At 33.0% G+C, this 25730-nt stretch overlaps 1 protein-coding gene across 1 annotated transcript in view; it reads right to left on the reverse strand.

Annotated features, from left to right (window-relative positions):
• Positions 1 to 25730, reverse strand: part of LOC128165064 (sushi, von Willebrand factor type A, EGF and pentraxin domain-containing protein 1-like) — a 57208-nt gene that overhangs the window by 16488 nt on the left and 14990 nt on the right. The window contains exons 3-6 of the mRNA XM_052829266.1: positions 24827 to 24985; positions 23558 to 23725; positions 16908 to 17000; positions 16129 to 16242 (exon numbers count right to left, since the gene is read on the reverse strand). Of these exons, the coding sequence (XP_052685226.1) occupies positions 16129 to 16242; positions 16908 to 17000; positions 23558 to 23725; positions 24827 to 24985 (534 nt within the window). The remainder of the gene's footprint in view (positions 1 to 16128; positions 16243 to 16907; positions 17001 to 23557; positions 23726 to 24826; positions 24986 to 25730) is intronic.

Consider the following 25730-nt stretch of genomic DNA (forward strand, 5'->3'; position numbering starts at 1 on the left):
TGAAGAAGTGTATAGACATTTGTTCTACTGTCATAAATATATATACTATTATGAACAACTTGAACTATGCACATTCAGTGGTAATATAAAATGGGTACTTTCGAGTACATGTACTATGAATTGGAAAATTGATCCACCACATATAATCATAGCCTCAAAGAAAAACAAAATAGGATATGCGCATGCTTAGTACTCAGCGGAGATATCTACGTTCTTCGACATTTAAACCCTAACTTAAATAAGCCTCTTTTAGAAAAGCAACTAAGACCCAACTAAATATTGGCGTAACTTTGTTAGTCGGACTAACTTAGGCCAAAATTTAAGGCTTTCTGAGAAACGGGCCAGAGGAGATGACAGTCCTGTAGAAGAGGTGAATAAGGAGAAGGGCACACAGCATGACGAGGCACAAGAGAGGGAATCAGAACCAGAAATGGAAGTATTATCGTTTTACTAACAGCGTGCCAGTTTCCTTGTCGGTTCTTGCTAAAATTTTGTACGCTGAATATCATATTACTCATCGATTGGTTGTTCGGTTTCATTGATGTAAATGCAATTTGTATTTCAAACACAGAACCGAGAAACGCACTGACCAATGAAATAACATGATTTTTTTTAATAGTAATAATAAGTAATATGATTATCAGCATTCACAATTTTAGCACGGCCCGAGAAGCAAACTGGCACGCTGTTAGTAAACCATAATAAACGAAACACCGGAAAATCCAACCGAAGATGATATCGATTAAACGCACGATGAACAAATCGGTGAACCCATTGATAGTGCCGATAGCCATCGGGATCAAAATAGCGCGGAAGAAAACGAGGTCGTACGAGACAATTCAGAAAGTTCGGAGTCCTCGGAATCGATAAAATGAATAAAATTATCGTTACTTTATTACTCATATCTGTAAGGTTAGTTACTTCAGGGAACTGTAATGTCGACAACATGAAAATGATATTAAGTTTATTTGTTGAAAAGAAATATGATATTATTGGTTTACAAGAGACATTGAAAAGATGAATCTATTGATAGGTATAAACATTTATGAAATGGTGAAATTATTTACAATAATTATGACAGTTTGGCAAGAGGTGTAGCATTTTTGGTAAGAAATGATCTTCGAGAAGTTTAATTCTATAATTGCAGAATTCAATATTTCTTCAACAACGTTTTTTACACACCATGTTGACATTCGAAACTCTCGGAATTTTCTTTTAGTAAATGCACTGTGTTAGAATTATCTCCTGTATTATCTTTGATGAACAGAAGAAAAAAAAATTCCAATGAAAATTTAAACGCATTTGTTTTATCGTTTCTGGGTTTATACATGCAAATGTGATATTGTGGAAACATAAAATAGAGAGCCTCTCGTGATTTACAATAGGTAGCATGAATGTGATGCGCATGCGCAAAATTGTAAAATCCAAAAAATCATATTTTTTTCGGAATTTTTTTTAAAGGAATTTTTGTTGATTATTAAGTAGCGAAACTTGATTGAGAAAAATTAAATGTTGTTTAAAATATATATTACAAAAGACAGTACTCTTCCGATTAATCGGTATTAGAATCCAAAAATTCGAGCTTGTTAGTTTAATATAGTAGTTTAGATGAGGAAACATTTGATATGATAAATGTATACGCACCAAACAAAGTTGCAGAAAGGTCATCATTTTTTTAGAATATTTCAGATATAATCCCAATGTCTAACAGCCTGATGATATTAGGGGATTTTAATAATACGCTTAGTGAAATAGATCGTTGTGGGAAAACAGTCCATACGTATGACAAAGGTTATAATGCACTGTTTGAATTTACGAATAAACATAGCGTTGATGATATATTGAGAAAAAGAAATAAAAAAGGAAAAAAAAATTCTAGAAAAATGGTGATTAAAATTACATTAGTTTAAAGTAGATTAGACTATATTTTGACATCTAAGGATTTAAACAAGTATGTTAGAAATATTTATTTTGTTGAAACTACTTTGAGTGATCATTAAATGGCTGTGCTTTATTTCAATAATGATGATGTTGAAAGAGGTCCTGGAATATGGATTCTAAATAATTTACTACTTAGTGATGATATATACAAAGGAGAAATTGTAGAACTGATAGAAAGGGAAAAAGATTGCACGTTATACAATACATCACTAGTGGTTTGGTGGGATAATCTAAAATACAAAATTAAGAAATATTTTCAGAGTTATAGTAAAAGAAGGGCCAAAGGACGCGACAAAGTTGCTCTACAAAACAAATTAAAAAGGTTATCTGAAAATATTGCAAATGGAGAAAAAAAAGGATATTGAAAAAAATGAGGCGTTAAAATGTGAACTGTCAGAGTTTGAATTAGAAAAATGTTGAGGTGCAATATTAAGATCAAAGGCTCAATGGGCCAATGAGTCAGATAAATGTACAAAATATTTTTTGAATTTGGAAAAAGTTAAACAAAAATCAAATTCAATTAAAGAATTAGTTGATGATGGTGTAATTGAAAATGATACAGAAGCATTACTAGAAATTCAAGACAAGTTTTTTTTTCTTCCTAATTATACACATCTGTCAGTATTAAAGAGGAAGTAAGGATTTTTTTTTATCATTTGTTGATGAAAATTAGATGAAAATGATTTTGAGTTATGTGAAAACTGTATAAACAATAACGAAATCATAATAGCAGTTAAAGAAATGTCATATAACAAAATTCCAGGCTAAGATGGATTAAATGTCGAATTTTACAAAATATTTTTGCCATATTTAAGTGATATTTTGTTTAAATTGTACAAAGAAATAGAAACAAAAGATTTGTTATCACACAGTATGAAAATGGGTGTTATTTCTTTGTTGTACAAGAAAGAAGGAGACAAAAGATGTTTGAAAAATTATAGACCTATTAGCTTACTTAATGTTGATTATAATTTATTGCTAGAGTTATGGCAAATCGATTAAAATTTGTTTTACCAAATATTATATCTGATGCACAAACATGTTGTATACTAGGAAAAGATATAGCCGATAATATTGTTAGTGTTAGAGACATTATTGATTTAGTAGAAATGGATAATTTGGAAGTTTTTATTGTTAAAATAGACCAAGAAAAAACCTTGATAGAGTGAGTCATGATTATTTATTTGATGTTTTAGATACATTTTGTTTTGGATCTTATTTTAAAAGGTGGATAAAGATATTTTATCATGTCATTTTTAGTAGTGTCAAATGAAAAGGTTTTTTTTTACAAATTATTTTCCAGTTGAAAATTCAGGGTTGTCCAATATCTGCCTTATTATTTGTTTTATCAGCAGAACCTTTGTGTCATGCAATGAGAAGTAACACAAATTTAAAAGGAATACTGTGGAATCGTTTAATTTCATGGGGGCGAATTTTCGTGGATTGTGGGTTTTTTGCTTATTCGTGGGAATTAAATTTCGTGGATGCGTCAGTTTTCAGTTTCAGTATGTAAACTAAATCTTAATAAATAGTTTTGTTAAGGATATAAATTCGTGGGCGAGGGCTACCCACGAATACCACGAAAATTGAGCCAACACAAATTCTAATGATTCCACAGTACCTATACCAATGTCTGACAAGGTGGCTTTAATGTTTCAACACGCTGATGATACAGCTATGACAATATCTGATACAGGTTCTATAACAGAAGGTTTACAAGTTTTGAGTTATACGGAAACGCATCAGATGCAAAAAGGATTACCCAGAAATCGGAAATTATGTGTATAGGTTCAGGTTGTTTAAAAGATAAAGTAGAAAACACTTTTGATATTTCTGAATCAAATATTATGAAAATACTTGGTATATTTTTTTGTAGAAACCAGAAAGAATGTGAAGTTTCAATAGGAATGACAAAGTGAAAAAATTGAACTAATACTTAATTTGTGGAGACAAAGAGATTTAACAATTCAAGAAAGGGCAGTTGTTTTAATAATTTGTTTAGTCCAGACTTACCTACATTACCTCAGTTTTACAAAGAAATGTTTAGCGCATGGTATGCAATAGAAGACTATGTCATATTTAACGAAAAAGAAAGTGACGTGTATAATTTTTGACTTTTTCGTAATCCAAAAGTAACAAACAGAGGTAAAATGTTTAAATGGAATGTTTTTATTAAGGCAGGAGTTACACATATAAAACATTGCATATGAAGTAATACCCATTTTTAGCTCACCTGAGCCGAAGGTTCAAGTGAGCTTTTCCGATCACCCGTTGTCCGTCCGTCCGTCTGTCCGTCCGTTTGTAAACTTTTCACATTTTCGACTTCTTCTCAAGAACCACTAAACCAAATTTAACCAAATTTGCTATAAAGCATCCTTATATAAAGGGGATTATAAATTGTCAAAATAAAGGGCAAAGCCTTTTTCAAAAGGGAGATAATTGTGAAACAGTGAGTATAAGGTGCGTGTCTTTAAAAATCTTCTTCTCAAGAACCACTGCACCAGAAATGCTAATTTTTACATAAAGACTTGTATATATAGTGAAGATTCTAAATTGTAAAAAAAGTGACACTCGGACCAAAACTGGGGCCCCAGGCGGGGTTCAAAGATTAACATAGAAATACATAGGAAAAATGTTTTAAAAAATTTCTTCTCAAAAACCACTGCACCAGAATTGCCAATATTAATACACAAGCTTGTATATATAGTGAAGAATCTAAATTGTAAAAATCGTGCCCCCCGGACCAAAACTTGGGCCTCAGGCGGAGTTCAAAGTTTAACATAGAAATACATAGGAAAAATGTTTACAAGACTTTTGTTCCATTTAATTCCACTAAATTGTGCACCTAAAAACCTATCTGTGTCTCCCTGATTATTGACAACTCATTGCATATGTATATCAGGTTGTTTAATCAAGAAATGACGGATGAATACGATAAGATGTAAAAAATTCATTAAATATTATTTTAGTTTATCGCTTACATTTAATTTGGATACTGTGCCCGATAAAAATAAAAATTAATAAGTAAGTTTATGTGTTATCAGGCACGGTCTCCAAAATAAATGTAAGCGATAAGTTTATCTTGTGATTTTGTTGCAATATTGCAGCTAGTTTGATTGAGCATTATAGATACGGCAAATCAACGCACGTGGTGTGGATTCATTTGTAAACAACCATACCATAGATAATCTTGTTTCACACGGGAATTAAAGAACAAGGGACGTTATTAGCCTTTTTGGCCGCAAAATTTATCATATTTTCAACGTCTTAGTTTTGTTTTTTGATGTGGTGCATTGTACTAAGTTCGATACTGGCTTAATTCTACAGGCACCAAAATGACGTCATTTTTCATTATGACGTCACTAGTGTACGCTAACATGGAATGATCTCCAAAAATCGTTATAATATATAGAAATATGAATAATCCTTGCTGAAATTAAAACCTTTCACATGCATTAACCACTTTTATATTTAACATACTTATTTTCTGTATCATAACAAATACATATACTGAAACTGGTGACGGTTAATGACTGTGAACAATGTGAATTTTAGCAAAAAGGATTAGAAAATTGCACATTTTAACAACGTAGTTCAAACAACGCGATCCGACACAGACAGTTACTCGGCGTAACACGCGATTATAACCGGTGAAAGAGGGTTTATCTTATAAAAATCTAAAATAATTTTTTGTATACGTAAGAGAAGCGAAAAATAAATAAATTGATAAATAAATAGAAAACTACAACACACACACTATTTAGATGTAAACGATTATATAAAATTTTTACAGTGGATGTTTGTTGAGATCATAACAGAAAATAATCGCCGACATATTGAAAGGATTGATCAAAGCACTAATAATTTCCTCTTTAAGTAAACAGTTTATGTTTAAGTCCATTTGTATCGTCATATGTGATCGAAGTAGTTTAATCAATCGTAAAACCAGAACAGACGTTAGACATATTGTCATATTGTCTTCGTCTTCCGTGATGTTTTCTTACTTTCGACTAGTACCGATGGTCGGCCCATTAAATAGACAAGTTCTCAATTGCTGAATATTCACCTGTAACTTCGTGGGCATTGCTTCAATTTATCAAGGAAAAGGGTTCTGCGCCTGACCGCCGCTTATATATTAACCGATAGCCGGTAAATGTTAAACCTAATCCGTATACGGTTGATCGTCAGTGCATCAGCCGATTTGTCAAAATCGCCCCAAAGACCAGTTGACCCTCGATCGTCAGATTGTGAACTCTTGTTGATGAACCCATGTTTTATGTGTATTTGTATGCTGTCTGCTTGGCAATAAATACTATAATATGTACGAATTTAGTTACACAAAATATTTTTATTCTGATATTATTTGATATACGACTATTGGTACAGAAATTTAAATTAATGATACCTATATAAAAAAAATGTCAGCTCGAGGCCTTTGTGGATGTTCCGGCCTTTGAAATGTATAGTGAAGATTCTAAATTGTAGAAAGCGTGACCCTCGGACCAAAAGTGGAGTCCCAGGCGGGGTTCAAAGTTTTACATAAAGCTACATAGGAAAAATGTTTAAAAATTTTCTTCTCAAGAACTACTGCTCCAAAAATGCCAATATTTACACAAAAGGTTGTATATATAGTGAAGATTCTAAATTGTAAAAATCGTGACCCCCGGACTAAAAGTGGGGCCCCAGGAGGGGTTTAAATTTTAACATATATAGGAAAATGTTTTAAAATCTTCTTCTCAAGAACTATAATGCAACAGTTTGGGATATTACTATGCATACATGTACATCCTTAAATAATGTAGATTTTTATTTGTAAAAATCGTGACTCCCGGACAAGTAATGGGGCACCAAGAGGGGTTCAAAATTGAAACATTTTAAAAAATATAAAGGAAACATTTAAAAATTTTCTTCTCAAGAACTACAATGTTATAGTTTGTGGAATTACTATGCATGCACCCCTGGCTTATGTAGATTATTAATTGGTAAAATCGTGACCCCAGGACCAATACTGGGGCCCTAAGAGGGGGTCAAAGTTTATTAAAGAAATATAAAGATAACAAAAACTAAAATCTTCTTCTCGAGAACTGATTGTACAAATGGTTTACATTTATGTTTAGTTCGGCGTTACTTCCGGTCGTCACAGAAAGTACTTCAAAAATTGGTTTCTTTTTCATTCTCGCTGTTTTACATGTAAGTAACGTCTGGATATATCATTCACAATAATTATCATATCCACCTTTTTTCTATGTGAGAGAAGCAATGTCTTACATTTAAATGATACATGAATATAAAAACGGAAGACCTTTTTGTTGCTTTTGCAACAAGAGTCTAGTTATAATATTTCGTTGAGAAAAAGTTTTTGTAGGTTTTTGTCTCGGGACCGGAAACGAACAAACGGAAGTGATTTAAGAAATTAAAAGAAGATATTTAAGTGCATTTACCTACGGTATGTTACTGTTCATCGAATTGAAAAAAATGGTTCAAAAATATAAAGTTAAAAAATGAAAACTTCTATTGTTTGAACGCTTCCAGTGAGAACCGGAAGTGACGTTCGACCAAATAAAACCCTTAAAAGACATGTTCAATCAAATGTCCATTATCCATAAAAATTGATCTCTCACAGTTTCTGAGATCTTGTTGGTACTTTGTTTTTATAAAAGAAAGCTACCTGAGATTTTGTGAGATGTCTCACCTGAAGTTGAACTTTTTTTGTTTTTTTACCATGTGTAGATAACCTTTTGTATTTCTATTGCTAAAATGTTACTTCCTTGATGAATAACCAAAATATATTAAAAAGACAAAATTTGATGTACTTCCTGTGACGACGTGAAGTCCCGCCGGATAAAACAAAATAGTGTTTACACATGTACAAACATAGGTCTATCATCCCACAAAGTTTGGTGGTTCAAGTCGTCACCGTTTTTGAGATCTCGTTGAAATAAGGTTTTTTGTCTCGGGACAGGAAACGGACATACGGAAGTGCTTAATGTTAATTGTATTAAACATTTCTTGAATACCTGCTTATTGTACTTTATTGTTCATTTATCTAACTAAAAATATCAAAGAAAACAGTTAAACTGATAAACTGCTTGATTTGTTTGAACTCTTCCGGTATGGACCGGAAGTGACGAAAAAGAAAATAAAACAGGTTAAACACAATTTCAATTAATATCTATCATCCATTTAAGTTTCGTGTCTTGATCGCTTATAGTTTCTGAGATCTCATGGGTACAAAATGTGTTTGAAAAAAGCTACCTGAGATAATGGAGACATCTCACCGGAAGTAGAATTTTTTTTGTTGATTTGACATAGCATTGTTAACCTTTGTATAGATTTACACTTATAAATTTATTTTATGGAAAAGTAATTTAATGGAAAAGTGCTTCCGGTGACGACCGGAAGTGACGACGAACAAAACAAAGTAGTTTAAACACATCTACATACAAAGGTCTATCATCCAACAAAGTTTCGATGTTCAAGTATTTGCCGATTCTAAGATCTGGAGGGAACAAGGTTTTTTGACGCTGGACAGGAAACGGACGACCGGAAATGAATTTTTATAAAATGAGAAAATACGCCTCGAGATATTATCATTTTCTATCAGTCCTAAAAATATCAGGAAAATCTATCGAGCCATCTCGTTGAGAACGGAAGACCTTAAAAAACATTACAATCACTATAAGGTCTTCCGCTGGAACGGAAGGTCTTAATTCCCACAATATCACGAGATGTGATTATTTTATACTGTACGCGTATCGGAAAAGCATTCTTATTTTACTGTGAGGGTAGTTATGTTGATAGCATTGTGAATTTTGCTTTTGAGAATTTTGGTTTCGGATGGTAAGTTAACTAAACAGACTTACAATGGTATGAATGGAATATTTTAAAATAATTTTTCTATGACAAAAACAGATATTATCGTTGCTTCCCTTCCCCTTAAATAAGTTAAATAACCTAAAACATTTAATCACCGTTTCACGAGAAACATTATAAGGCGCAAAGGTTATTAAGAGTTAAAAGAATCCCTAATTTAGGTGTTTGTGGTCATTTGGTATATTTGTTGAATGCTAATTACCTCCAGATAGTTGCAGGTTGCACTTTAGCATTGAATTTCACAATAACTAGTTTGTGTATGTGTATAAAAATTATCACCCAAAACAAGAGACCCATGGGCCACATCGCTCATCTGAACAGCAATTCCTTGTAACATTACATTTCGTAGCATATGCTTTTTCTATTTTAAACATTGAACCCCCTTCTGGGGACACAGTATTGGTCCGAGGTTTATGGTTGGCTTGAACAACATAAATAGTAACATATGAATGAAAATGTGTAGCACTGCGGTGGGACCGCACGTACACAGCCTGAAAAACTGAACGTAGAACTGTTTCACTTCAAGAGGAATAACTCTCAGACTGCACAGAACATCAAGAAAGATAACTTTTGGTTCCACTACATTAGAGTTTACACAATTTGACGATCCTTGCATAGTAATCTCACAAACTGTAGCATCATAGTTATCGAGAAAATGTTTTTTTAAACACATTTTCAATATATCTTTCAATTTTAAACTTTGAACCCCTCTTGGGGTCACAGTATTAGTCCAGTGCTAAAGCTTTGATTATTTGGAATCTACATTATTTAAGGTCAGACGACACGTTCCTCAATTTTATATAAGTTTTTCCAGGAATTTGTTGATGGTTTTCTACTATTTTGACAAGCTTTCTTGCAAAAAAATTAGGGTACCTTACCAGGCATTTCTCCCAAATACTAGAGTTAGCAATTTCCTATCTATACACTTGAATTGCTGATATAAAAACAAATTCATATACAGCACAGCAAAATTCACTATATACGAACTCTATCTCGGCCGGAGCGGGGATTTGAACTCACGACCTCTAGAACATATACGCTTCTGGCAGTGAGCGGCCACGGTTCTAACCACAGGGCCATCTAGACATATAACCACATCTAATTAAATTTTAACAATTCTTAAAATAATAATAACTTTGAACACCTCTTAGGGCCCCAATATTAGATTGAGGTCACGGCTTTTATAATTTCGAATCTACACAATTGGAGGATGCTTTCGTAGTTATCTGACAAATTGATGCATTGTAGTTCTCGAGAAGAAGATTGAACATTTTCCATATGTACTTCTACATTTAACTTTTAACCCATCTTGGGTCCCCAGTATTAGTCCAGCCTGAGGGGTCACTATTTTAAAACTGTCGAACCTTCATTATCCAAGGTTGTATGCATGATAGTAATCTCACAAACTGAAGCATTGTAGTTCTCGAGAAGATGATTCTTTAACATGCTATCCTTATATTTCTATAATAAACTTTGACCCCCTCTTGGAACCCTAGTATTGGTCTGGGGGTCACGATTTTACCAATTAGGAATCTACATAAGCCAAAGATGCATGAATAGAAATTCCACAAACTATAACATTGTACTTCTTGAGAAGAAAATTTTTAAACGTTTCCTTTATGTTGTTTAAAATGTTTCAATTTTGAACCCCTCTTTTGTCCGGGAGTTACGATTTTTACAAATTAGAATCTACATTATTTAAGGATGTACATGTATGCATAGTAATATCCCAAACAGTCGCATTATAGTTCTTGAGAAGAAGATTTTAAAACATTTTCCTATATATGTTAAAATCTAAGCCCCTCCAAGGACCCCACGTTTTGTTCGGGGGTCACGATTTTTACAATTTAGAATCTTCACTATATATACAACCTTTTGTGTAAATATTGTCATTTTTGGTGCAGTAGTTCTTGAGAAAAAAAATTTAAACATTTTTCATTTGTAGTTCTATGTTAAACTTTGAACCCCGCCTGGGGCTGCAGTTTTGGTCTGAGTGTCACGATTTCTACAATTTAGAATCTTCATTATACATATCAAAGGCTGGAACGCCCGCAAAGGCCTCGAGCTGACATTCTCGTTAAAATAGGTACATGTATCATTAATTTAAATTTCTGTACCAATAGTCGTATATCAAATAACATCAGACTTAAAATATTTTGTGTAACTATTCGTACATATTATAGTATTTATTGCCTAGCAGACAACATTTAAATACACATAAAACATGGGTTCATCCGTCCTCGACCAGGGATCCCGCGAGATAGAGACCCGTGCATGCGCTGCCTAAGTTAGGTCGTACATACAATAAGTCCATTAATACCACAATATGCAACTATCTTTTTATATGCAATTTTAACATCACCATGTGATTGTATACTCAGTATATTTCCTGATATAATACGTAGTGATGCATTTGTAATACAATGAAGCATAACTCATCATGGTTACAAAAATCGAAGAAATTTCAAAGTTCAAAATTAAATTATCTTCTTTCTGCTTTAAACACTCTTTGGGCAAATTTTACGGGTTCATCATTTGTATACGAGGGAAACACATTAACAGTGTTTCCCTAATTATAATAAAACATACTTTTTTAAAAATTTAATTCCTGTGTGAAACAAGATTATCTATGGTATTTATGTTTATAGATAAATTCACACCACGTGCGATGATTTGCCGTATCTATAATGCTCAATCAAACTAGCTGCAATATTGCAACAAAATCACAAGATAAATTTATCACTTACATTTAATTTGGAGACTGTGCCCGATAACAAATCAATTTACATATTAATTTTTATTTTTATCGGGCACGGTATCGAAATTAAATGTAAGCGATAAACTAAAATAATATTTAGTGAATTTTTACATCTTATTGTATTCATTCGGCATTTCTTGATTAAACAACCTTATATATGTAATGAGTTGTCAATAATCAGGGAGTCACAGTTGGGTTTTTTGGTGCACAATTTAGTTGAATAAATGGAACAAAAGTCATGAAAACATTTATCCTATGTATTTCTATTTTAAACTTTGAACCCCGTCTGGGGCCCAAGTTTTGGTCCGGGGGGCACGATTTTTACAATTTAGATTTTTCACTATTTATGCAAGCTTTTGTGCAAAAATTGGCATTTCTGGTGCAGTGGTTCTTGAGAAGAAGTTTTTTAAAAACATTTTCCTATGTATTTCTATTTTAAACTTAGAACCCCGCCCGGTTTTGATCCGAGGGTCACGATTTTTACAATTTAGAATCTTCACTATATATACAAGCTTTTGTGTAAAAATTGGCATTTCTAGTGCAGTGGTTCTTGGGAAGAGGATTTTTAAAGACAGGAACCCTATACTCACTGTTTCGCAATTATCTCCCTTTTGAAAAAGGCTGTGCCCTTTATTTTAACAATTTATAATCTCCTTTCCATAAGGATGCTTTGTTTAAAATTTGGTTAAATTTGGCCCAGTGGTTTTTGAGAAGAAGTCGAAAATGTGAAAAGTTTACAGACGGACGGACAGACGGACGAACGGACGGACGGACGACGGACAACGGGTGATCAGAAAAGCTCACTTGAACCTTCGGTTCAGGTGAGCTAAAAATGGTTAAGAATACAGTAATCATTCATGTTCCCTTGTATTACTATAGTATTACGAATTTTGGAGAAATCAGGGTCTCTTCATCTGACTGAGAGAATTATATTAATTCAAAATTATGAACTTGTCTTTCATGGATTTGAGTTGAGAACCGAGTTGAGTAATTTTGAAATGTTGGTAATGCAAGGGCCATATTACAGGTTTTTTATCTATTATTTTCAACACCCGTCGGTGGCAGAATCACACTTCATTTCAAGGGTATATTCGGAAATTATTTTCCTCAGCTCCATGTATATGTATTGGGGTGATTCTTAAGGGAAATAATGTCAAACATTCCTACGCCTTGCTGGTTAATATACTGATGCATTTTTCAGTATGGGAGTTTACGTTGTTGTTGTTATTGTTATATGGTATTTTAGATAATGAATACTAAAGAAATTAAATTTGCATGTGTTTTCAATGTTACGAAATTCAAAATATTAATGGAATAATATTCATCATGCAAGAATTCTTTGAAAGGGGAAGGATTCTTCGTGAAATCAAGTAAAAATAGTTTTTTGTGACAAATACGGTGCATGGTTTTCAAAAATGAAGTAAGGGTGGCAAACAGGAATTACAAAGAGAGCCTCGAAAGCATATATCTTATTCACATTTTGAATCGTTTTAAGTTAACTTTGTTATGTTATTACAGTAACCAAAATGACCTTCGAGTATGGCCCACAGACATAAGGGTTTCTGTGAAATAAACATTATTTCATTAACATCAACATTTCTTTTGGTTTTTTGCGACACAATAACATGTCTACTCTGTGATGTCCGTGCAAAGAAAAATGTTTATTGTAGGAAAACTGCTGACATACCAGACGAAAAATCCTAGGCATATAGCACATGCACCTGACGTAATTTAATTTTCTCATAATAAAAATATCGTCTATACCGAATAATACACAAGGTACACAATGCCACCATCTTTTATTTATTTAAATATGTCGCACCAGTTTAAAATTTCACTTGAAAGCGGTAAAATTATTTTGGGATCTTCTTCGTCTCCCGATCGGTCCATCAACATCTAAGCTTATAACCGACTCAACTAATATGGCGCATTACACTTGTCATTGATAAAAATCATCCTTTAAACTGCACCATGCGCCTGTGGCATGAAGAAATCAAAATACAAACTTCATTCATCATTACAATTGTTGTCTTTATTGTAGAGTATTCGTAGTACTATATCGTATCATATTTAAAAGTATCGGAACTGTTTAAATTTGTCAATATGGTCATTCGGGCTATATACATGTAGATATGGCCGTCGGGGTCCAATCGTTACTCAAATCGTGGTCATCTTCCATCTTGATTGTGAAAAGGAATCGCTATCATCATCATGCTTCGCAACAGAGGATATCGGTTCGTAATGAGCGTATCATGACCCGAACTTACATGAACGTACACAAATAAGGGATTTGTGTTGCGATGTTCGGATCGGATAGGGGTCACATCGGAAATTATATCTGTGGGCAATTTAATCGAAACGTATTTTATCGCGCTTCAGCGAACTGTGCTACACAAAACTGTACAATTCCGTTCCTATTAGAGGTCTTACGCAAGGAAATAGCCAATCAAAATGAACTTATCAAACTGAACTTAGTCAATTGTAGTTCCATATATATATAGAGTCAATTTCTTTTTTTCTTCCTTTTTGGCACCTTATTTTAGGCCTATAGTATTGGTTTTAGACTCAGTGGCTAGGAGAATTATTACTTTAGTGGAATTGTCACACTAGTTTCAATGGAACTACTTTTTAGATGGGCATGATGCAACTTCCTTAATGGTGCTGAGCCTGTTTGTTTACATATGGAACCCACGTGTACTTGGGGGTAGGTATGCTTAATTTCAATTATCTCTCTAAGAAGCCGCATTAGGCGTTATTTTCCTGATCTAAAATTTTTCTTGAAGCATTTAATTATAGTTTCTCTTTCATGAATTATATGCTGAGAGTATAGTTAATTAATTAACTGAATTAAAGCTATATAGTAACATATAGTGATATTAATTCCTTGTCTGAGACCTATAATACCAGAATATTTGTCCCTCGGTGACAGGAAAGCCCTGGGGTATATGTCGCCCACTGTCTTTGTCACCTTGGAGCAAATATTCTGGTATGTAGTTCTCGAAGCCATGTAATATATGTATAGTGTTATATTCAGTAATATATTCTCACAATGTAAGTCTATATACACGATAGTCAACAATTGTAATATTAGCTCGTCTGAAAATATTGACCGGCTAGGAATAATATCTGGAGAATAATCCCTCCATTTTGATAAATCGCTTCTGGCTGATTTTTTTGATTTGTAAACGGTATAGTTAAGAACTCTTCGACTCCAAAACAAGGTGACGTCATAATAGGCAATCAGTCAAGGCAAGTAATCAATGGACGCGCAATGCGACTGTTAGCTATCATAACGGATATAAGGATTTGCGAATTACTGTGCAGTAAAATCAGGTAAAAAAAAACTGTAACTTACTAATACTTCTACAGGCGGCGGAATATCACCAGTGACCGTTTGATGCCGACTATATTTTGGAAATGAACTTAATTTTCTCAGAATTGAATTCGTGAATTCTTTGTTGAGCTGAGAAAATAACGGTGATGGTTTTGGTTTGTTTTTCATATAACAAAACAAAAGTTGACTGTGCTTTCGGGCAACATCGATTTTATTAGCCCCTTGGAACGAATTTATTGCCATCCGCTTCGTGTCGGTCAATATTTCGTCCCTCGGGGGCTAATATAATCAATGTTGCCCTCAACCCCAGTAATTATAAAATATTTGTATAATGTTTTTCTAGGACAGTTCTTTATTGTTACATGTATCTAACTTGCCAACTGATTTATTAATACGTGTGTTGCAATTTGTCAAACTATTAAAAAGCAGATTCTAAATAATAGATATTTCACGTAAATCATTTTGTTCTTGGTTTAGAACAAACACCAGGATTTAGCTTTTTGTTTACTATGAGTCCCGATGGAAATTGTGGCCTATCGGGGTCTGCCCTGGGAGACCAAGGTCAAACAAAAAGCGGACAAAAATAATTGGTTTAGGTTATAATATGGTGTGTTTTCTGTAACATTGTTTCTTTTCAATACTGCGAGGATGTAACATTAGAAAAATATTTATATTCTATAATATTTACATTCAAAATATTTTTAGCATGTAAAGTGTGTGAAAAGATACTGCAGTTATAAGACCGTAACATACACAGGGTACTCAAAGATTAGAATGACTAGTTTTATTATTACAGTGGCCATTACATTAATCTGAACTTACCCTTAGGATATAACAGAAATTTTGGCGTATAAATCGCATTTGCAGACAAGGCAAAAGGTTTTTAAAATAGGTAAATATATTAATTAATATTTTTTTAAAAATATAGTTTCATAACTGCAACGGTGTGTGTATACAAATTTTCATAACGCGCGTTAGCGCGCTACTAAATTTGTATATACACACCGCTGCAGTTATGAGACTATATCTTTCAAAATATAATGATTCAATGCTTAAATGATGCAAATCTTAATAATTTGGAGAAACATATCCTTCACATTTGACACAAATGAGTTCGAGACAAACTTCTACTATCTTAGTTCTTACATTTTAAATAGTAAATGTATTTTACTTAATGGACAAATGAGCTAGACATTATTGTTGTTTTCGTATATAAACTTACTTGATCGACATGTGCAGTTAAATTTGTGTCCATTCTGCATACATGTTCCTCCATTAAAGCAAGGGCTGGATTGACATACGTCAACAAGAGTCTCACAGAATGCACCAGTGTAACCTTTAGCAAACATAAAAATTATCAACAGTCATAGTCTTTCATGCGTGAAATTCGTTAAATATATAGTTATACCGATCCTCAACCCTATGCTCAGCCAAAATAATTAAAGGAAGAGAACTGACACAAATATGACACAAATATGCCAGGTCCACAATTCAGTTCTTCATAACATAGGACACGCTGAACATTCAATATAATATTATGTGGAAATGCTATTCTGGTCAATTTTTTTTCCTAACAAAATATAAAAGGGATCAAATGCTATTATTTATATAATCGATCAAATATAACACTATGGATTTATAACATGGGAGATTATTTTGAAATGGTGAGTTCAAATAGAAACCAATATGCTGGTTAAATTAATTTTAATCTAGAAGTATGCTGGTTAAATTATTAAATATATTAAATCTAGAAGTATTGCTGAAGTTTGAATAGTAGAATCTAACCGGAAATTTTGAAATAGGGATACATGTATCATTTTTGATAAGATCAAATGTAATCAACACTTTATAAAATAATACGCTGTCACAAAAACGCTGAATAAAAAAATTGATATAATCACTAGCAAATTCAATATTAAGACAATGTCAATTGAATGATGAAGAAATTTGTGATATCTTTTTCTTCGTTTTAGGATTCAAGATTCATATTTTACACTATACCTTCGTTGCAAACACAAACAGCTTCGTGATTTTGAATTTCACACTTCCCATCATTACATCCCATCCACATTAAGTTACTGCATTCTGAAGAGGCTTAAAAGAATCGGAAAACATTTTTTACATTTCTAGACATTAAAGGACATATCGCATGTTTTTCGATTTTTGGAATTTTTAAAATAAAATCATTCTATACTCATTTAAAATAAAGTTTATCATCGTTTACATTAAATAATCTATCTAATTCGTTAGTTTGAAAGCGATGAAATTCAAATGTCGCCATATGCATATTTTCTCTCCCGGTCTACCCGATATTATGGTTAACGTCATAAGCGACCTCGAGCGAGGAGGCGCTGGTGGCCATCTTTGTAAATGGATTAGATTTAAACGAAATTAAACTAATTATCACCTATCGTATTGCCTATAATGGTACATGATGGTGTTTTATGCCTCCCGCGGGTGTTCTAGCCGTCAAAAATTTGGATTTGGACTGAGTTTTTTTTTTTTGTTTACCTTACGAAAGTATGCGCAAGTCTTTCGACATATAGGGGCCTATCTGTCGACGAGAGGATTTATAAATAAACATTTAATACATTTCATTCATTATGTGGTATATTTTTGTAATTTCAGTTTCAAGATCAAATCATATCTATCTTGCAAAGAGAAAAAAAGGAGTGCACCTGTGTACAAAACGCAAATGCATCGAAAGAAAATAACAAAAACGACGCCATTTTGGATTCCGCCTCGCTCCATTAGCTGTTTCTTATTGATATTATTAAACTATACATACATGTATAAGTCGGTTTTGTATAAATTTTTTCTTCATTCATACATGTAGCTCACCACTGCAGAAACCATAAGAACGGTATATGAGATTTCTGCAAGTAATATTATTTGAGGGGGAAGGCAACGAGTTGTCGATATTTAATGTTTATGCGAGAAAAAGACAATGTTTGTCAATATACATTTATACCAAAATAGATCAGAAAAAGTAGATGGGATCTTAATGAAAAACAATAATTAAGGAAAAGTTTTTTTCCCTGATTTATATATTTATACTGTGTAATATTAAGTACAGAACCTTAGAAAGTTGTGACCAGTTACGACCGAAGAAACAAATTTCTTGTGCAACAAAGATTTACAACAATGTACATTCATATTCGTAAAGAACGGCAAAAAACAAAACTACTGCAGATGTAACCGCTTTTTGGGAGTTGATTTTAATCAACTCTCCTATGCAGTTACTCTGGAAAACCGAAAGTGAAACAGTGTTTGGACCTAAGCACAAATCATCGCCGCTGACAAGACCTAGTTCTTGAAAATAATAGAAAAATTCGATGTAACGAATGCTGACGCATTGTTTTTCAAGGAAACTTATCTATAAACACTGAAAATAGTCAGATTTTATATAATACGAACAATTTAGATTTTTTTGCAGTCTCATGTGTTCCTACGCCAGAGTGTAAAAAAGTCTCATTCAGCCAGACGTTCTTCTGTCTCCGTTAATCTCCGACAAGCAAGAGAGCCTCTCTGCTTGTCGGAGATTTACGGAGACAGCCGAACGTCTGGTTGAACGAGACTAGAGTTCGATATCAATAGTGCTTGGATCCATACGATTTTTAGAATTGTTTCAATTCGAATACATAGTTTGAAATCTATCTTTAAATATTACACAACATGATTCATATGGGGTTTCTCGAAATTCTTGTCGGAAAAGTCTAAAAATTCATATAATAAAAAAGTGCGTAATTCAAATACAGACTAGAAACTAAATGCCATGCAAGATAAGTTGATTTTAAAATAAATGATAATCGATAAAATCAACTCCCCTCAGTACTTCGGTACTTTGATTTATATACTAAGATCAAATAATACAAGGAAGGCAAAAAAATGTAAAATGGCCAATACTTTAGAAACATGCGATATGTCCTTTAATAAAATATTATATTGAAAAAAAGTTACTTGATAAGAGACTGTCAATAATACAAACTATTCTTACCTTAAAAATCTATTTACTACTACTGCAGATGTAACCACTTTTTTAGCGAAAATTCTTACTAAGTTGTGTTTACCATGTTTACACGTCGATCAATTTGTTCGTTTAATTGCCGACTTCATCGTCACTTTTTAGGCTATAACATCGTTTTTTATCCGCACTGGCAAATTGATGTTATGGCTAGTTACCGCTCTCATACAACTAACAAACTGTCAGAAGTAATTAATATACTAAGATCAAATAATACAAGGAAGGCAAAAAATGTAAAATGGCCCATACTTTAGAAACATGCGATATGTCCTTTAAAAAAATATTATTTTGAAAAAGAGTCACTCGATAAGAGACTGTCAATAATACAAACTATTCTTACCTTAAAAATCCATTTATTTACATTTGGATATATAAAAGTATAATATCCAATTGCAAACGAAAAGAGTTTTCAGTTCGAGATTTTCTATGATCAACTAAACTGCCTTACTTACCTTTCACATCATTATAGTTAATATCACAGGGCGAAAAACCATCTTTAAGCAAGTCCTTAAAGGTGGCTTAAAGGTGACTTAAAGGAGCTTAAAGGCTATACAACCTTTAAGCCGCCTTTAAGTCACCTTTAAGCAAGTGCTTATAGGTCCTTAATGTCCAAACTTCTTTAAGCTACCTTTAAGCCACCTTTAAGCCACCTTTAAGCATCTTTAAGTGGCATTTACGCTCTCTTTACGCTGCCTTTACACTGTCTTTAAGTGGCCTTTAAGTCAATATTGATCAAGCTGAACAATAAAAACATATATTAAATGCAAAAGATTTTTATAGAGATGGGAGGGGGTCATCCGAGTGATAATATAATTTCCAAGGAAGGGGGGGGGGGGTGTTCCAGGCGGTTTTAACCGTTGCTCCATTAAACACAGATCGCTATCATCAGCACCGCTCTGATGGACACAGACTGCCGTTATAAAATTCTTTATAATTTTTGGGGGGTTTCAAAATTATTGTAGGTATGAGCGCAGTCTCTGTATCTTAATATGTGCATAAAACTAATTAAAGTATGTTTGTTTCCTATTATAAATTAATCGGTGAAATCTCTCTCTCTCTCTCTCTCTCTCTCTCTCTCTCTCTCTCTCTCTCTCTCTCTCTCTCTCTCTCTCTCTCTCTCAGTTCATCCGGTTATTAAACAAAATAAAGATAATGAACCAAAAATGCATGATTTAATTTGTTAATCGGTTTAAGGTTTGTATTTTTTTTTCAATTTTCATTATTTCTAACTCTAGATCTGCTAGATACATGTTAAAGATGAAAAGACTCTCAACTGCCTTTGTTATATCGGGCAGGATATTACTGCTTTGTTTGTCTAGACATAGTTTTGTTCGTTTGTGTATATCTAATTAGAGTCTATTGTTTGTCCAACTTAAGAAAACCCCTGGAACTAACACAGAATATACAAGATATACACAGCAGTTGTGTCGTGTGCCCAGGTGCATGTTTGTGTATATCTAATTAAAGTCTATTGTTTGTCCAACTTAAGAAAACCCCTGGAACTAACACAGAATATACAAGATATACACAACAGGTGTGTCGTGTGCCCAGGTGCACGTCAGGATTTCTAAAGGCGTTGAATCTTAGTATGTACGAGTATACGATAAGTCTAGTGAATAAAAGTTAATTTACATTTGTAATTCATTTTCAAAGTATTATACCCTAGCTCTGGGTTTCAAAGATGTTACGTCTACAAATTAACGATACATGTATGTAAGAATAAAATCTTGAGGCTAATTAATTAATGTACCGGTGATCATAAATAGGGGTTGATTATTTAAATATATGTATAAGGGTAAATATGTCAAATATACCCGGCCTGGCACATCATACAATTGTATGTACAAGTCATTTGCAATTGCCACATGCAGTAAATACGTCACCGGTAATTGGTAATTTTGTTTGTTATAGAATTGATAGTTTAAAAATCATGTACATGTACATACAATTACATGTAAATATTTAAACATATTGGAACGGCGCCGCGATCATGAAAACCGGGAAATTGCGGGAAATTGAACAAATACCCTAATAGTATCAATGCATTTAATAAAAGAAATGATTTCATTTTCTTTCTTACATTTTTATAGCTATAAATTAGATGAACATATATCTACTCGGTTTAAATTTATTAACTAAGAAAGCCTACTATAGTGAACCTAACAGTTTCCATTTAGGTATAATATATTTTTGTTCACTGAAGACCAAGTTCCGTATTTCATTCTAAATACATGCATGCATGTAATTTATAAATTAGATATAATTGATTGTTACAAACTGAATGGTTTGTCAAAATCTTTTCAAGTAAACACATTCAATACAGTGATTCAATATCCACTGATATATAGGATATAAAAACGCTCACATATATGTAAGTTGCCATGGCGCAGAGGATGTGTGGTGATGCTAGTAAACTAAGGGTCCCGGGTTCAATTCTCGCCGTGGCCGGGTTTTTTTTGTGTGTTTTTTTCATTTTTCTTTCTAGAACAAAAACCGTTTTCATACCTTTTCTTTCATAAAGCTAATACATTTTGTTGGAAATTAAGCACAATATTGAATTAAATTTTCTTTAATGGCTTAAAGGTGGCTTAAAGGTAGCTTAAAGGTGGCTTAAAGGTGGCTTAAAGAAGTTTGGACATTAAGGACCTATAAGTTGTCCTTAAAGGTGGCTTAAAGGTGGCTTAAAGATGGTCTTTAAGCTGCCTTTAAGCCATCTTTACGCTTCTTTAAGCCACCTTTAAGCAATACTTATAGCTTAAAGGTAGCTTAAAGGTTGCTTAAAGATCGTCTTTAAGCTACCTTTAAACACCTTTAAGCTATCTTTAAGGAGGACTTAAAGATGGTCATTCATCCTGTGTATGAACTCTTGACTCTCATGTCATATTTGTTCTATCAGTAAATTATCAATCATTGTATGAATTCTAAGCAGCCAGATGCGATTCTCGTACATGTATTAATATTTCTTAACTAGCTAACGAATCCGAATCATTCACTATAGTTTGCGGTCTGTAAAGTACAGTTAAAGGAAGTGAACATGAAAAAATTAATTGTTGCTTAATAAATTTTAAAAGCCTTTTGAAACTTAGAAATGCGGTCTGTAAGATTTTTGTTTATTTCTATCCTGAGATTTTATCAATTAAACACTCTCAGTGAAAAGTTTATGGAGGTAGTCCATTTTTCCCCAGCATGCATCTGTTCTCTGACGTAGATAAGCCACATTGCTGCTGGTGACTGGGCCACTGTTAATACATAGTTGGTAGAACTGGGTCAATGTTTATACAGGTTTGATAAAAGTTACTAAGAAAAATTATGCCTGGATGTGAAGCAAAATTTTGTACTGTCATGAGAGAACAAGGATTCAGAATATTTCTATAACTGAATCTTAGGTAACTATAAATGATTTGTGCAAAAAATGAAAAGATAATTTGTGAAATATGAGACCATCGCATTCCAGATGTTTGTACGGAGATGTGGCAGTGTTTACATAAATAAAATGCTGTTTGTAGATTTCAAATAAATGTAAAAATGTGTAATTTTAATTTCTTTATGGGGTTTCTTACCGTTACTTTTCATTTAAATGCTCTAGGAATCATTCACTCTGATTTGTTTTTATCTTAATTAGATTAGATCTTGATGATACTTATGCCGGTTCGGTTTATGCTGTCAGAAGAATAACAGAACTAAGTCACATGTTAAATATCAGGATGCTCAGTTATGTACCTTGTGTGCTCATTTATGAAGCACACATAATGTTCAAACTCATAACAACAAATTAAGAAATTCCTTAGTGAAAGAAAAAATAGGTCACAATAACACTGATCCAGGGACATTCCATTTTAGTTACATGTGGCATTAACTACTGGTGGGAGTGCATCAATCCAAGATCCAAAATCTTCCTCCATAAACCCTGTTTAAAATGACAACTCTTTACATTTATTTCAAGTTTCAATTCACATTGTGATGATGGCATTTTATCTCTGTTACTAAGCGTGTGTAAAAATGCAATGTGTCTCACTGACGTCAGCATCGGTGCTGCCCTCTCTTAGATGCTTAGAGATAACCCAGCAGGGAGGTAATGATTTTAACAATATGGCAGCGCTCATGGATTGCAAGAATTAGTTATTCTAAGTGGTATATCTTCTTACTGAGGAAAGCTGTGTCTAAATGGTTTTCAGATATCATTATATACATCAAGCAGACAAATGTGAGCCCTTGATAGTTTTTTCATGTTCACTTCCTTCAACAGTCGATCAACATATTTTATCATCTTTGAAACTGTGTTTAGCTGAATTTTGTGAATTTGACATGCCATGCCCATATACATATAGTTTTAATAACTTTTGCATAGTAGTTAAAGGAGAGTTGCGCTGATATAAAGGCCTGTCTGATTGACTGACGAACGCGTCAAATCAATACACCCCTGTTGCATGTGGTGCAATTATAACAATATTAATAATACCCCCCCCCCCCCCGGTATAACAATGGCGATTTGACTGCGCATAGTTGACAAAAAGAATATTGATTTATGTACTAAAAAGCTCCAACTTTTCTATATCCAAACATCAATCTATTGACATATAACTAGAAATTTCAAGATTGATGGCTTTTTAATTTCAGTGTAATTTACCTATGGTGACACAGTAACTTGAACTGTTACGGCCCGTACTTTCAGTTTTTTCTCTTTCACCACATTCTTTACAAGTTGTTTGAGCCACATCATCTTGGTAGTAATGAAAAGGACACTCTTCGCATGGTTCATGTCCAGTCAAAGAGTACTTTCCAGCTGGACAAGGAGCTATAATATACGTTGGTTTGTCGTTTTAAGAAACTTTCAAGTATTTAAAAGTCTCGAGCTAGCAGTTATCAAATTATTTAAAAGTACAGGGTGCCCCAGATATCTGATACCATTTACTCTTTGAATAGCCTTTGATTAAATTTATTTAAACAAAATATCAAAAGTATTTTTGTAAATGTAGGCCCTTATGATGTTAATTTTTACTCGACAAATTACAAAAACATTCAAAAGTTTTCGACAGAGTGGGTATTGTTCATAAAAACACAACAAATTCAAAGAGAGTGCTGCAAATGACATACAGCCACTGTACGGATGCTATTCTCCAAAATCTTTTCTTAAAAGAATATGTTGTTCGTTGTGTTGTTTATCTTCAATGTATTCTTTTTAATAATTCGTACAACTACACCTGGAGTCTATGTTTGATAATGCAGTTTTAAAACAGAAAATGCCTTCTCTCTTATCCGATTCATTTTGAATAAAATTTAATCAAACCAACGAAATATGATGCAATTTTTTGACATCATAATTAAAAGAAAATCACGTTCTACTCCCAAATTCTGTGTGGGGAAAAATTTAACAATTTTACTTTTTATGTAAATTTACCATTCTACCATTAAATATTTTTTTTAGTTTATACGAATTTGCACTGTTACAAATTCAAACTTTCAATACCCCGTCTTTTAGTACTTTCAGTACTTTGATTTAATGTTCGGGTTCGTTATCGGGCTCGGTGTGTATCAAATAAACGAGAAAAATAATATCGTGCATTTCTTGGACCATGCCTTTTATTGTTTCTAACAAACAAATAAGTTCTGTAAAATAGTGTCAAGCATCAACAGGGTTTTTTGTATTATTACAATCGGGTTCGTTATCGGGTTGGTCTGTTGAGACGGTAATAAATGTTACTCATAACAGTGCATTGTTTTCACAAATTTCTACAAACCGGTAGGGGACGTGTATTGCTTATGCAATACTCTCAGAATGATTGTTTATTAAAGCAAAGTAAGTACAAATTCATATATTCTTGTCTTAGACATTTTCACGTAAAAATTTTGCGCGATTAAGCCAGTATTGGTTTTTAAAATATTTTCAAATCCACACCTTTACAGCCTTCTATATCAGGAACACCATTCATCACGTCTGTTTTATAACCAGCGGGACAATCTTCACAGGTAGTTGCATTTACCCAATACTTGTTTCTACCACATGGCTTACAGTCTGTCATTCCATCCAATGATGTAAAACCAGGTGGGCATTTTGCTATGTAGAAGAAAGGTTAAAAATTTTTGATCAATTTATAAAAAATATTTTTTCTGCATAACAATAAGGTAAACATCCGTGCCAACGAGAGATATTAATAAGTTGTAGAACTTGCTTATCAATCGTTGTAAAATAAATACATGTAATAATCAAAAGTGTCTAAAATTTTAAGGTTTGATTTTAGGTGGTTGACCACCAAGCCTCCTAAAATCCGATTTTTTAAAACTTCATGTTTGCAATTTTTATGTATTAATTTCAGATTTTTTAAATATAAAAAAGGACTTTTAATTGTCGTTAAATGAAGTGTTGATACAAGACGCCTTGTGGAAACATCGCTCACTTGAGCGACAACGTCCAACTGACATAACGCAAGCAGCTAGACGATGTCAAATTCAATATATGACCTTTTTCATAGTTTTTCATACCCATTAAAGTCCTTAAATAAAGGACCATTATGTTTCAAAGAAAAATATGATATTTTCGAAACTCATAATTAATATACACTGATATGAACTCATCTGGAAAAAGAAAGGGCATTAAGGGCAAATTTTGGCCTCAATTTAAGGCGTAAATTTAAATATCGGCTTTACTTCTGTATTAGTAATCTATAAACTGGTCAATGTGTATTAATTTTTTTAAAAGTTAACTTTTTCCGGGAAAATACATCTCTGATGACCTCATACAGCCATGGTATACTTCGCAAAATTTAAAATAAATAAATTAACATTTTTTTTTACCAAAAATG

The sequence above is a fragment of the Crassostrea angulata genome, chromosome 10 (assembly GCF_025612915.1).
Source record: "Crassostrea angulata isolate pt1a10 chromosome 10, ASM2561291v2, whole genome shotgun sequence".
In the NCBI taxonomy this organism is placed as follows: Eukaryota; Metazoa; Mollusca; class Bivalvia; order Ostreida; family Ostreidae; genus Magallana; species Magallana angulata.